The sequence below is a fragment of the Panulirus ornatus genome, chromosome 30 (genome assembly GCF_036320965.1).
Source record: "Panulirus ornatus isolate Po-2019 chromosome 30, ASM3632096v1, whole genome shotgun sequence".
NCBI lineage: Eukaryota > Metazoa > Arthropoda > Malacostraca > Decapoda > Palinuridae > Panulirus > Panulirus ornatus.
The window spans coordinates 24,006,955-24,020,325 of record NC_092253.1 but is presented as its reverse complement, the minus strand read 5'-3'; the positions used below and the strand labels follow the sequence as shown (position 1 = coordinate 24,020,325).

The 13,371-nt window shown below is 44.3% G+C and overlaps 1 protein-coding gene and 1 long non-coding RNA gene across 4 annotated transcripts in view; one reads left to right on the top strand and one right to left on the bottom strand.

Moving 5' to 3' along the window:
* The window catches only part of LOC139758491 (probable G-protein coupled receptor B0563.6), a 439,395-nt gene extending 427,005 nt beyond the window's left edge, over window positions 1-12,390 (top strand). Inside the window, exons 6-8 of the mRNA XM_071679982.1 lie at window positions 1,007-1,191; window positions 8,052-8,204; window positions 9,206-12,390. Of these exons, the coding sequence (XP_071536083.1) occupies window positions 1,007-1,191; window positions 8,052-8,204; window positions 9,206-9,394 (527 nt within the window). The 3' untranslated portion in view covers window positions 9,395-12,390. The remainder of the gene's footprint in view (window positions 1-1,006; window positions 1,192-8,051; window positions 8,205-9,205) is intronic.
* LOC139758498 (uncharacterized) overlaps window positions 1-13,371 on the bottom strand; it is a 134,487-nt gene that overhangs the window by 89,811 nt on the left and 31,305 nt on the right. The gene's annotated exons all lie outside the window — the stretch shown is intronic.

Genomic DNA, 13,371 nt, shown 5'->3' with positions numbered 1-13,371 from the left:
TGTAGCTGCTGAAGCTTTAGGTCACAACACACTGCGTGAACTTACAACTCTGCAAGGATTTACGTATTGTTACAAGGCCTTGTGATAAGCTTACATCTCTCCAGGGACTTGTCAACACTGGAGAATGTTGTGTGTTCCATGTTCACAACACTGGAGTCGGTTGCCCAAGATTCACAGCACTGGAATGGCTTGTTGTGTTGTGTGCTCAGTAGTAGTTTTGTCATACTCAACGTCTGAAGACGTTGTGTTGTAAAATTACAACGGGAGAGATTTACAGTCTTATAACAGTGCGGAAGGGTAGTGTTGTGGTCTGAGCCGAGAGTAATGGCGTTGTTTGACAAGTTCACATTAAAGCATAGTTGTGTCGTGTTATCTGCCCCCTCACACACACACACACACGAGAGGGTTGGTTATGTTGTAAGGTCACAACACTGATGGTTATGGTGCTCTGTCACATGCTCATGTCAGTGTTCGGGTAAGGTCACAACACTGGGTATTCTCACGTCAGTGTTCGGGTAAGGTCACAACACTGGGGGTTGTGTTGCGCTGTTCAGAGTGCCTTATGTAGGCTGGTTGAACGATGAGAAGGGATTCATTGTGCCTTAAGGTCACAACACTATGTTGTGTGTGTATGTGTTAACGAAGAGAGATATGAAAGTTAATGTATTCCTGTGGTCTCCAAGAACGAATTAAACCGGTTTACATAATTGATAGTGAGCCTTATTGTTATCTCACTATCATCCCAATGTTAACTCACTATTACATTCACATGTAACCTCACCATCACATCCCCATATAATTTCACCACCTCACTATTGTCTCATCATTACACCTCCTGTAACCTCACCATCACCTCGTTTAACCTTCCCATTATCCCCATGTAACTTCACCATTACCTCTGTTTTACCTCGCCATAACCCCTATGTAACCTCACCCTCACCTCACCATCACTTCACCATTCCCTCACCATCACCTGATACACGTCTGATGATTCCTCCCACCCCAGGCTCTGTGGTGCACATGAAACATGTCAACACATGGCTTATGGACTCGCCATGGTTCCAGGCCTACAAATGGATCCTGGAACTGGCCTTCAAGTTCATCCCAGCCATCATCCTCGTGTATTTGAACGTCAGGATCATCCGAACCTACAAGGCTGTGTGTGAGAAGCGACGCAAGATGACGAACAAGGTCAGTGAGGGGGGATAGCCAGGGTCAGTGAGGGGGGATAGCCAAGTTCAGTGAGGGGGGATAGCCAAGTTCAGTGAGGGGGGATAGCCAGGGTCAGTGAGGGGGGATAGCCAGGGTCAGTGAGGGGGGATAGCCAGGGTCAGTGAGGGGGGATAGCCAGGGTCAGTGAGGGGGGATAGCCAGGGTCAGTGAGGGGGGATAGCCAGGGTCAGTAAGGGGGGATAGCCAAGTTCAGTGAGGGGGGATAGCCAGGGTCAGTGAGGGGGGATAGCCAGGGTCAGTGAGGGGGGATAGCCAAGGTCAGTGAGAGGATAGCAAAGTTCAGTGAGAGGATAGCCAGGGGGTTCAGAGAAGCTCAGTGAGGAGGATAGCCAGGCGGTCAAAGGTCAGCGAGGGGATAGCAAGGGAGTCAGAGAAGGTCACTAAGGCTGAAGGTGTAGCCAAAGGTCATAATGTTCTGTGAAATGTTCTGTTAAATATTATTTTGGGTTCAGACAAGGTCAGTCAAAGGTCAGTGTTTTATTCATTGTTCAGTTCAAGGTTGTGAGGGTGCAGACATGGTCAGTGAGGAACTTAGATCACATTTAATCATGGAGTAAAAGAGTTAAGGGTCCAAATGACGACCCCAAAAGTAATCTAATGTCGAGGTATGTTGGATGGGGTTACGCCAAAAGTAATTTTAAGTCGAGGTGTGTTACATAGGGTTACGCCAAAAGTAATTTAAGATTCAGGTACGTTAGATATGGCTTAAAGGCATCCACTGCAGTCAAAGAGTAAAATGTAACAAATAACTAACCAGACCAGATGATGAATAATTACCTTGAAGTAATTTCGGTGAAGTGTCACCCAGACATTCAATACGGAAACTTAAGAAATAAATACTACATTTGGTCTTGAGATCAACAATGAGAAATAAAGAAAATTTCTGATATAGAATTTAAAACTATTATTGACGCTGTGGACAGTAAATATTGATTAGATATAGTCATTATGAAATCGTCAGATAAAGGACATGAATTTGAATAGTGTGACAGAGGGAGAAAACCCCAGGACCACATTGAAGTTGATAAGTTGTTTACTGGTGAAGGTCGGAAGACAGAACTTGTTGGGAAGTTCTGCAAAGTTTGATGGAACACTTGGGAAGAGTTTGAAGGTTGTTACGTACATTTCTCTCAACATGGACGGGAGTAAAGTTGACCTTAGCATTACAAAGTTAAGCCACTTCTCCAAAACGTGAAGGGACAAGTGCCATGTGAGGTAACGTCAAGGGTCATGGAAGAAAAGGTCAACGAGAGGATGACGTGATTTGTGGATAGTTTGGTAAACATGGTCAGGAAATACCAAGAGGTGAAACGTAAGGTCACATATAGGACAAAATTTTGAAATATTTTTCCAATATTTGACATGGAATGCATAATACACTATGTAAACACAAACAAAATGCATTGATTATATATATATATATATATATATATATATATATATATATATATATATATATATATAATATATATTTTTTTTTTTTTATTGAGTTTATAGAGTTGATAGAGATGCTCTGTGGAAGGTATTAAGAATATATGGTGTGGGAGGAAAGTTGTTAGAAGCAGTGAAAAGTTTTTATCAAGGATGTAAGGCATGTGTACGTGTAGGAAGAGAGGAAAGTGATTGGTTCTCAGTGAATGTAGGTTTGCGGCAGGGGTGTGTGATGTCTCCATGGTTGTTTAATTTGTTTATGGATGGGGTTGTTAGGGAGGTAAATGCAAGAGTTTTGGAAAGAGGGGCAAGTATGAAGTCAGTTGGGGATGAGAGAGCTTGGGAAGCGAGTCAGTTGTTGTTCGCTGATGATACAGCGCTGGTGGCTGATTCATGTGAGAAACTGCAGAAGCTGGTGACTGAGTTTGGTAAAGTGTGTGGAAGAAGAAAGTTAAGAGTAAATGTGAATAAGAGCAAGGTTATTAGGTACAGTAGGGTTGAGGGTCAAGTCAATTGGGAGGTGAGTTTGAATGGAGAAAAACTGGAGGAAGTGAAGTGTTTTAGATATCTGGGAGTGGATCTGGCAGTGGATGGAACCATGGAAGCGGAAGTGGATCATAGGGTGGGGGAGGGGGCGAAAATTCTGGGGGCCTTGAAGAATGTGTGGAAGTCGAGAACATTATCTCGGAAAGCAAAAATAGGTATGTTTGAAGGAATAGTGGTTCCAACAATGTTGTATGGTTGCGAGGCGTGGGCTATGGATAGAGTTGTGCGCAGGAGGATGGATGTGCTGGAAATGAGATGTTTGAGGACAATGTGTGGTGTGAGGTGGTTTGATCGAGTGAGTAACGTAAGGGTAAGAGAGATGTGTGGAAATAAAAAGCGTGGTTGAGAGAGCAGAAGAGGGTGTTTTGAAGTGGTTTGGGCACATGGAGAGAATGAGTGAGGAAAGATTGACCAAGAGGATATATGTGTCGGAGGTGGAAGGAACGAGGAGAAGAGGGAGACCAAATTGGAGGTGGAAAGATGGATTGAAAAAGATTTTGTGTGATCGGGGCCTGAACATGCAGGAGGGCGAAAGGAGGGCAAGGAACAGAGTGAATTGGAGCGATGTGGTATACCGGGGTTGACGTGCTGTCAGTGGATTGAATCAAGGCATGTGAAGCGTCTGGGGTAAACCATGGAAAGCTGTGTAGGTATGTATATTTGCGTGTGTGGACGTATGTATATACATGTGTATGGGGGGGGGGGTTGGGCCATTTTCTTTCGTCTGTTTCCTTGCGCTACCTCGCAAACGCGGGAGACAGCGACAAAGTATAATAAATATATATATATATATATATATATATATATATATATATATATATATATATATATATATATATGCTTGTGGCATGAGAAGAGTGGGAGGTGGGTTGATTAGAAAGGGTAGTGAGTGGTGGGATGAAGAAGTAAGAGTATTAGTGAAAGAGAAGAGAGGCATTTGGACGATTTTTGCAGGGAAAAAATGCAATTGAGTGGGAGATATATAAAAGAAAGAGACAGGAGGTCAAGAGAAAGGTGCAAGAGGTGAAAAAAAGGGCAAATGAGAGTTGGGGTGAGAGAGTATCATTAAATTTTAGGGAGAATAAAAAGATGTTCTGGAAGGAGGTAAATAAAGTGCGTAAGACAAGGGAGCAAATGGGAACTTCAGTGAAGGGCGCAAATGGGGAGGTGAAAACAAGTAGTGGTGATGTGAGAAGGAGATGGAGTGAGTATTTTGAAGGTTTGTTGAATGTGTTTGATGATAGAGTGGCAGATATAGGGTGTTTTGGTCGAGGTGGTGTGCAAAGTGAGAGGGTTAGGGAAAATGATTTGGTAAACAGAGAAGAGGTAGTGAAAGCTTTGCGGAAGATGAAAGCCGGCAAGGCAGCAGGTTTGGATGGTATTGCAGTGGAATTTATTAAAAAAGGGGGTGACTATTGTTGACTGGTTGTTAAGGTTATTTAATGTATGTATGACTCATGGTGAGGTGCTTGAGGATTGGCGGAATGCGTGCATAGTGCCATTGTACAAAGGCGAAGGGGATAAGAGTGAGTGCTCAAATTACAGAGGTATAAGTTTGTTGAGTATTCCTGGTAAATTATATGGGAGGATATTGATTGAGAGGGTGAAGGCATGTACAGAGCATCAGATTGGGGAAGAGCAGTGCGGTTTCAGAAGTGGTAGAGGATGTGTGGATCAGGTGTTTGCTTTGAAGAATGTATGTAAGAAATACTTAGAAAAGCAAATGGATTTGTATGTAGCATTTATGGATCTGGAGAAGGCATATGATAGAGTTGATAGAGATGCTCTGTGGAAGGTATTAAGAATATATGGTGTGGGAGGAAAGTTGTTAGAAGCAGTGAAAAGTTTTTATCGAGGATGTAAGGCATGTGTACGTGTAGGAAGAGAGGAAAGTGATTGGTTCTCAGTGAATGTAGGTTTGCGGCAGGGGTGTGTGATGTCTCCATGGTTGTTTAATTTGTTTATGGATGGGGTTGTTAGGGAGGTAAATGCAAGAGTTTTGGAAAGAGGGGCAAGTATGAAGTCAGTTGGGGATGAGAGAGCTTGGGAAGTGAGTCAGTTGTTGTTCGCTGATGATACAGCGCTGGTGGCTGATTCATGTGAGAAACTGCAGAAGCTGGTGACTGAGTTTGGTAAAGTGTGTGGAAGAAGAAAGTTAAGAGTAAATGTGAATAAGAGCAAGGTTATTAGGTACAGTAGGGTTGAGGGTCAAGTCAATTGGGAGGTGAGTTTGAATGGAGAAAAACTGGAGGAAGTGAAGTGTTTTAGATATCTGGGAGTGGATCTGGCAGCGGATGGAACCATGGAAGCGGAAGTGGATCATAGGGTGGGGGAGGGGGCGAAAATTCTGGGGGCCTTGAAGAATGTGTGGAAGTCGAGAACATTATCTCGGAAAGCAAAAATAGGTATGTTTGAAGGAATAGTGGTTCCAACAATGTTGTATGGTTGCGAGGCGTGGGCTATGGATAGAGTTGTGCGCAGGAGGATGGATGTGCTGGAAATGAGATGTTTGAGGACAATGTGTGGTGTGAGGTGGTTTGATCGAGTGAGTAACGTAAGGGTAAGAGAGATGTGTGGAAATGAAAAGAGCGTGGTTGAGAGAGCAGAAGAGGGTGTTTTGAAGTGGTTTGGGCACATGGAGAGAATGAGTGAGGAAAGATTGACCAAGAGGATATGTGTGTCGGAGGTGGAGGGAACGAGAAGAGGGAGACCAAATTGGAGGTGGAAAGATGGAGTGAAAAAGATTTTGTGTGATCGGGGCCTGAACATGCAGGAGGGTGAAAGGAGGGCAAGGAATAGAGTGAATTGGAGCGATGTGGTATACCGGGGTTGACGTGCTGTCAGTGGATTGAATCAAGGCATGTGAAGCGTCTGGGGTAAACCATGGAAAGCTGTGTAGGTATGTATATTTGCGTGTGTGGACGTATGTATATACATGTGTATGGGGGGGGGGGGGGGGGGGGTTGGGCCATTTCTTTCGTCTGTTTCCTTGCGCTACCTCGCAAACGCGGGAGACAGCGACAAAGTATAATATAAATATAATAATATATATATATACAATTCTTTTCTCCTTTCCTTCTATACTTGTTTGCTGTTTCCATTGCTATCGAGGTAGCGCCCAAAACAGACGAAAGAACCCCTCACTTGGCTACTCCCTCTTTTGCTCCGGAATTCAAAACCGAAATACTGGAAAGGACGGGTTTCCAGCGCCCTTCATCCCCGCTCCCCTAACTGGCCTTGTACGACACGCAGGGAATACATGGGAAGTACCCTTTCTACCCTAACTCCTGGGATACTACGAGTCTTTGTTCTTGTTACTCGTTTCCCGCTTAACGAGACATCAGGAACAGACGCAACATGACCCCATTTGCACACACTCCCAAGCTGTCGTGTATAAATACACCAAAACCACAGCCCCCTGTCCACGACCAAACTCAGAGGCCATGACCGCTTCATACGCTATAGTTTACCTCACTGACAGCACGTCCTCTTGTATAACACATCGCTCCAGTTCTCTCTTGTCCCACGGATGCCTCACACACTCCTGCATGTTCAGGCGCCGCAAACTCTAGAGTATTTTCACCCCATCCTTCCATCTCGTCTTGGCCCCGAACTTCCCTTGTTCCCTCTCAGTCTCTCCTCACTCATCTTCTCCGTATGTCCGGACCATTTCACTTCACCACCTTCAGCTTTCTCAGCCATATTCTTCTAATCACCGCTAAACCTCTCTCTTTTACCGTGTTATTTCTTACTCGATCATCTTCCCTTATAACGCCAACTGTCCTTAAGGATTTCATTTCCAGTGCATACATCCTCTTCCGTTCCTCTTCATCTCCTCTCCCTTCACACTTCATAGTGCCTCATCTCACCTCATACCTCATCTTGTCTTAGCTTTCCTCACGCCTCGTATCTCACAATGTGTCCCCTTATTTCATACCATATCTTACCACATCTTTCCTCATAGCTCGTATCACACCCTATCAGCCTCATATTTCCTCACGCGTAGCTTTGTGCCAATGCCTCACACTTCATACCACTCCTTTCCCTCACTCTCCATCATACCTCACTTTTTACACCTCATCGTGCTTCACCTCTTGTTCTACACTTTGCCACACACATCACTCACAGGAGGAGGTAACATCAGACCTGAGGTTGGCCATGGGTTCAACACATCACCTTGCCTCTGTTGGTTAGGTTTCCAGCCTCCTCCAGGATTTTCTTCCCTCATCTCCCCCTTTTCTCTTCCAACATTTTCGTCTTACTCTATCTCTACTACCTTGTCTTTTTTTTTTTTCCATCGTTTGGGTTTTATTACCGTGCCAGAGACTTCATTGTCTCTGCCTTTCTTAGACACAACGATTTTAGCTCTCCTTTATTTTCATATTCCATATTTTCTGATTTCCATCGCATGATCTGCCCTGCGTAAAGAACTCCTCCCCCCTTCTGTCTCTCTGCTACAAGCGATTAGGAAGCCCCGTCCCATGCTTGGTGCGCGCTCAAGTCTAATTCTCTTTCCTTCCTTCGTTTGACCATCTTCTTCCACCTGCTAAGTCGAGAACATCTCATCCGTTTTCTTCCTTTAGGTGCTCCAGTGAGGAACATAGCCGACAGATCGTCCTCATACTGATTCTCTTCCATCATTTTCATCGTTCTTGTCCTCTATATCTTCCAGAGGAGCAAGACTTGCCTCGATCGCCTCAACGCTCCTTAGGCTATTGGCGATCAACATCGTCCATAGTTTCTACGTCGTATATTTCCTTCTTTTCCCCTCATCTTTCAAGTTCTTCGTCTCTCTTTCCCTCGGTGAGGAAGACAATGACCCCAATGCTTGTCTTCAACAGGTGAGCGGAGAACAACGGAGACAGTACGCCGAGGAGTCTCGCCTAATGTTCCTGCTGGGGGGCACCTCGACCCTCTTCTTCGTCTGCATGACGCCGATGATCGTCCTCTCCCTCACCATACACCATCCTCGGAAACAATCTGTGGCCTTCGAGGTGAGTCTCATAAAAACAGTGAAGATATCTTGCTTTTTCTGGGTCATATCTGTTGTATCAGTTGGTGTCTGTACGTAGTAGAATGTTCGAGTGTAACTCGCTATTAGACACCCCATGTCTGTTGCCAATGGCTGTCTCCTTTTGACAGTGATTATTTGTAGGTGGCGTTGGATATATGGACGGGATCGAGTCATTAGTACGTGATACGGGAACAAAATATGTAAATGAGGAAATTGAAAATGTATCATACAAAATGGTGACGTTCTAGTTTAGGTATCATTTGGTCAGTTATTTCACGTAAAGCAATTTTGTGAGGAGGCGAAAGTTATGGGATCATTGAGGAATGTGTGAAAAGAGAGGTCACTATATGAGAGATCTAAGGTGGGTATGTTTAAGGTTATAGCAGTCCAGACGGTGTTGTATGAATACGAGGCACGAGCTGTAGACGAAAATGTAAGGAAGAAGGTGGACGAGTTGGAAAGGAAATATCTGAAAACAGTGTTAGGAGGGTTGATCAAGAAAGAAATGACAGGGGTAAGAGGTGCGGTAATGAAAAGAGTATGGTTGAGAGAGCTGAAAAGGTTTGGAGATAGAGATAATGAGTACCGAGAGGTTGACAAAAAGGATGTGTGTGTCAGAAGTGGAGGGGACAAAGAAAAACGGGAGACGAAATAAGGAGATGGAAGGATGGAGTGAACAGAATTATGCGTGCAGCAGGGTGGAAGGCAAGCACAGGTCAGAGCGAATTGGATCGATTTGATTGGACTGAACCTGATATGGGGCCTGGTTGTGAATAGAGGACTTTGGTTTCGGTGCATTACACACGACAGTCCGAGAATGGATGTGAGCGAATGATGCTTTCATATCGGTCTATTCCTGGCGCTACTTCGCTAACGCGAGAAACAACCGAGAAGTAGGAAGGACACAATCTTTCTCTGACTCTTACATGTAATTTCCCTGCCTCTGTACCACAATTAATCCCGTCTTCTCATTCACTGTAGGTTTTCCGTGCCACAGCCAACGTGCTTGAGGTGACCAACTTCGCCGTCACCTTCTACATCTACTGCGTCTTCTCCAAGGACTTCCGTGAGACCTTCCTGAGGACGCTGCGATCGGCCAAGGAGAATTCGGTTGGAGCCTCCTTCCTCGGGTCCGTGTCTGGTCTGAAGGAGGCCATCAGGCCTCCATAGGGACGCGCTCACGCTAGGACCACGCAGACGCCGGTCCCGGCGCCGGTATGACCCAAGGGCAATAGGAGGAGCCAGACTGTCGAGGGAGTCGGAGGAGAGAACGCTGGCTCTGCTGACGAAGGAGAACCAGCGGAGACCCACGAGCTGTTGCCTGTCGGAGCTGCGGCCGACTGATGACACTGGTGCGGGAGAGCCAATCCTGACTTCGAAGAAGAGAAACTTAGTCAAGACTGTCGCCCTCGTAACGTGTGCCCCAGTGAGGGCAGCAAGTCGTGGTATCCGGCTGAGAAGTGGGATCTTACCCAAGAAGATCAGTGGTTGGTTGCCCAAGAGAGGGACTCGAAACCTTCCCAGAAAGGAGGGTCAACGATTTGAGGGTCAGTGACTGAACACCTCGCCGATAAAACTCGGAGATGAATCCTCAAACAGCCTTATGACCGAGTATCATAAGGCCGATGGTTAAGCTTCAACGGTTAGACTTGATAGGTTGAGTTTTGGCGATCCTCCACACACACACACACTTCAGGACGGCTCTGCCGAAGTGCAACTCGACATCGGGAGAGAATCTCTTCGACAGACTCCAACGAGCGAACGAGTCCACCTCCTCCTCCTCCAGTTAGCCCTGGTCTGCCCTGCGCGATCTTAGCGTGGCTCAGAATGATGGCCTAGAGACTCACATTGTGTTAAGTGTCTCGTTGTTTGTGAAAGAAGTTTCATATATGTAGACTGGAGGCAATAGGACCCTTCCTAACTACTGATAAACTGTTGGTAATTTGTAGAGTGGCAGGCAAAACTCATCCACTCCCCTTCTGTCTTCGAGAGGAAAATCAAAGAGTGACTAAAGTGTTAATGGCTTGAGAGCGTTGGTGTCGGCTGGTCGAAGTAGTTGTTAGAGCAGGAGTGAGCGAGTGTTGAGTGATAGGCTATCCTACTGGTCAGCCAGTATGTGTGCGACTTGTTAAAAGACCTTTCGAAGAGAGTAAGAATCTGTGATGTATCCCAAGCGCTGGTGGCTGTTCTGAGACACTTGTGACTGCGCTGAGATTTCCATGTTCAGCATATAGAGTAATAAGTAACTTCGGTCTAACGTAAAGCTTTTTGTGACAAATTTTAACTCGAGCACTTTTCACCAAGTCAAATCTATCACGGCCAATTTGAAGCGCTTGGAACCAAGCTGTGGCATTGTCCATGAGAGTGAAGCTTCCCTCACGTGGAGAAGGTCTCTCTGGTGATGCTGATCCTCGTGTTAGGAAGGACTTGTACATTTATAAAGTCGTGGAAATGAAGCACATTATAACACAGGGAGCTGGTGCATGAATATCTCTGTTCACACTGCGAAAGATCTCTCAAAGGAAGAGACAGGAAACAATCTTTGTTTAGAAAACTCCCATGGCGAGAGAGTGGAAATTCCTCTATCAAGGCGTTCGCATCGCCCCTTTCATAGAAGGGCGTCTTGGTATACACCAGGGTGAACATAGGTAAAACCTGCAGGGGTAGGAATGCCACAAAAGGTACACCACTCGGGGCAGTGTTAAAAGGCCTTCAGTCAGGACACAGTCGACTCGCCAGGAGTCCCGTAGATACAGAAGGGGGATCACGCTATACAGATGATGCTAAAGATAAGCAAACGAGTCAAAATAATGTTGAGTACGAGGGACAGAATGTTGCGGAAGACGAACTTGTCAAAGTTGAGATGTCTTCATTCACACACACACACACACACACACACACACACACAGTCTTCAGGCATTAACTTGACCTTTGCTTGAGGTTAACCCACTCAACATCTTAATATAGAAATATTCAACTATATAATGTCAAATCACGCAAGGCATGTCGCCACTCGGTCGAGAAGTTTTTAGAAAGCAACACCAAAATGTTTGAAAGAGTCCTCCTAACAGAACGATGATGTAGCGTGAGCTTTTAGTCTCCGCGCAGATGGGCGAGTTAAAGGAGATGTGTCGCTCAAAATGATGAAAATGCACGTCTGTGTCGTAGAGTGGCGACGGAGGACACAAGTCACACTGATAATGGCTGACGTGTGTCAGTTTACATTAGGAAGATAGAAGAGAGAGACACTTGAAAAGAACAAAGCCTTTACTGTGCACCACAGGTGTGATGAGCTGATGCAAATGTTACAGAGGTTGTAAGAAACAACAACACGTGTTTTCGGGGGTGACACTGTGGTCAGATAGGCCTCAAGAGATTTTACGGACCTCTGCTGTTGCAGATGTTGTAACGAAGAGTCACAAGCGTTACCAGAGGTTTTGATTACAGTCGCAGATGTTACAGACGCAACGTCACAGGTTTCAGGGATTACAAAGCAGTCATGTGTGTTTCAGTGAAGTTACAGAGCACTAATATCATGAAGATTGTGAGGGACACACTGACCCTACGTTGGTTTTTGAAAGTAATCACAGATGTTACAAATTACATGTAAGTACAGTCACAGATGTTAGATGGGTTGTAAGGAAGTCACATGTCAAGAGATTTTACAGAATAGTCATGTATGTTACAGAGGTCAGACGTAGCCACAAGTTGTGCAAAGAGGTTGTATAGGGAATAGTCTCACATTACAAAGGTTGTTAACGAAGGTCTCGTATTTACAGAAGTAACAGACAGTCACAGGTTTTTCAGAGGTTGTAATTTGTAGATGTTGCAAAGAACGTAGAGAGATTTTGAAATGAATAATTGCAGATGTTCTAAAGGTTGAAAAAAAAAAAAAAGAAAATGTGAAATCTTTCGAGAATGAAGCTTGAAACAGTATATAAATGGAAAAGAAATAATTTATAACTGATTACACGTAAGAAACGTAAATATGTTTAACAGTAAGAGTGGACCTGCTAAACTGCCTGACTGTGAAAACAAAAGATTTACATCATAAAAAAAGTAACATGTGGAAATACACTGAAATATAATCAAACGAACCTACTGAAACACTTGAGATAGTGAAACAGAACATCTGTGCTTCAAAAGCACCTTATATATATATATATATATATATATATATATATATATATATATATATATATATATATATATATGTATATATATAAAGAAATGGCGAGAGTCTGTTTGGTACCTGCTGTGTGATTTTGTGTTTATCAAATCTTGTGTATAGGGAATGCCAAGCAAGGTATTGTAACCAAAGGCTAAAAGGATTATATACGAGATGTGTGCTTGTCAGCCGATGCCGAGATATGTACGGTCTTAGATTCTGTTAACCAGGTCTTAAACTTGCAGCACTAGTTCGATGCTACATACACTTGAGTTCGACTTGATTGATTCAGTGGTCGTTTTCCTCAACTGGATGGCTGTAAATGAACCTCACTGGACTCAAAAAGATTTAGATTTTTAACAAGTTATTTGACAGACTTTGGGGATCCAAGTACCCAAGACTTGGGGGTACAAGTACCGAAGACTTGGGGGTTCAAGTACCTATTTTATTTTTGAAAGTCTCTCTCACGTAGACCCATTTTGGTATCTCGCGTACGTAGTAAGTGACTCAAGCTTGCCCCATGGTTTTTGAAGGTGTCTCAGAGTTTGGGGGTGGGGTGGGGAGGCGACTCAAAGACCAATTTTTGAGATGTCTCACAATCCTGAAGGTCATCAAACGTATTTCAGAATCGTTTTACACAAGGATTCCCCAGGTTTATTCTGGAGTTATGCACACACACACAGAGAGAGAGGTCTCAATATGTTCTTTTTTTGAAGCGTACCTTATACAGTTGGGGGGGGGGGAGATTGTGTTCCAGATCTATTTTGGAAATTTGTCTTACATTTACGATAATCCTTCCACTTCATGCAAGTTCGTGACCTCACGAAAAATACCTAGATCCGTTTTATTTATATCTTCGCTTTTACCTTGGATGCATCTTAAGGTCATTGGCCTGGCATGGTTCATCTAGACATGCCTTACCTCAGACTACCTTAGAATTGACCCACAAGAGACAGACCCAACTTAAAGCCTTCTTAAA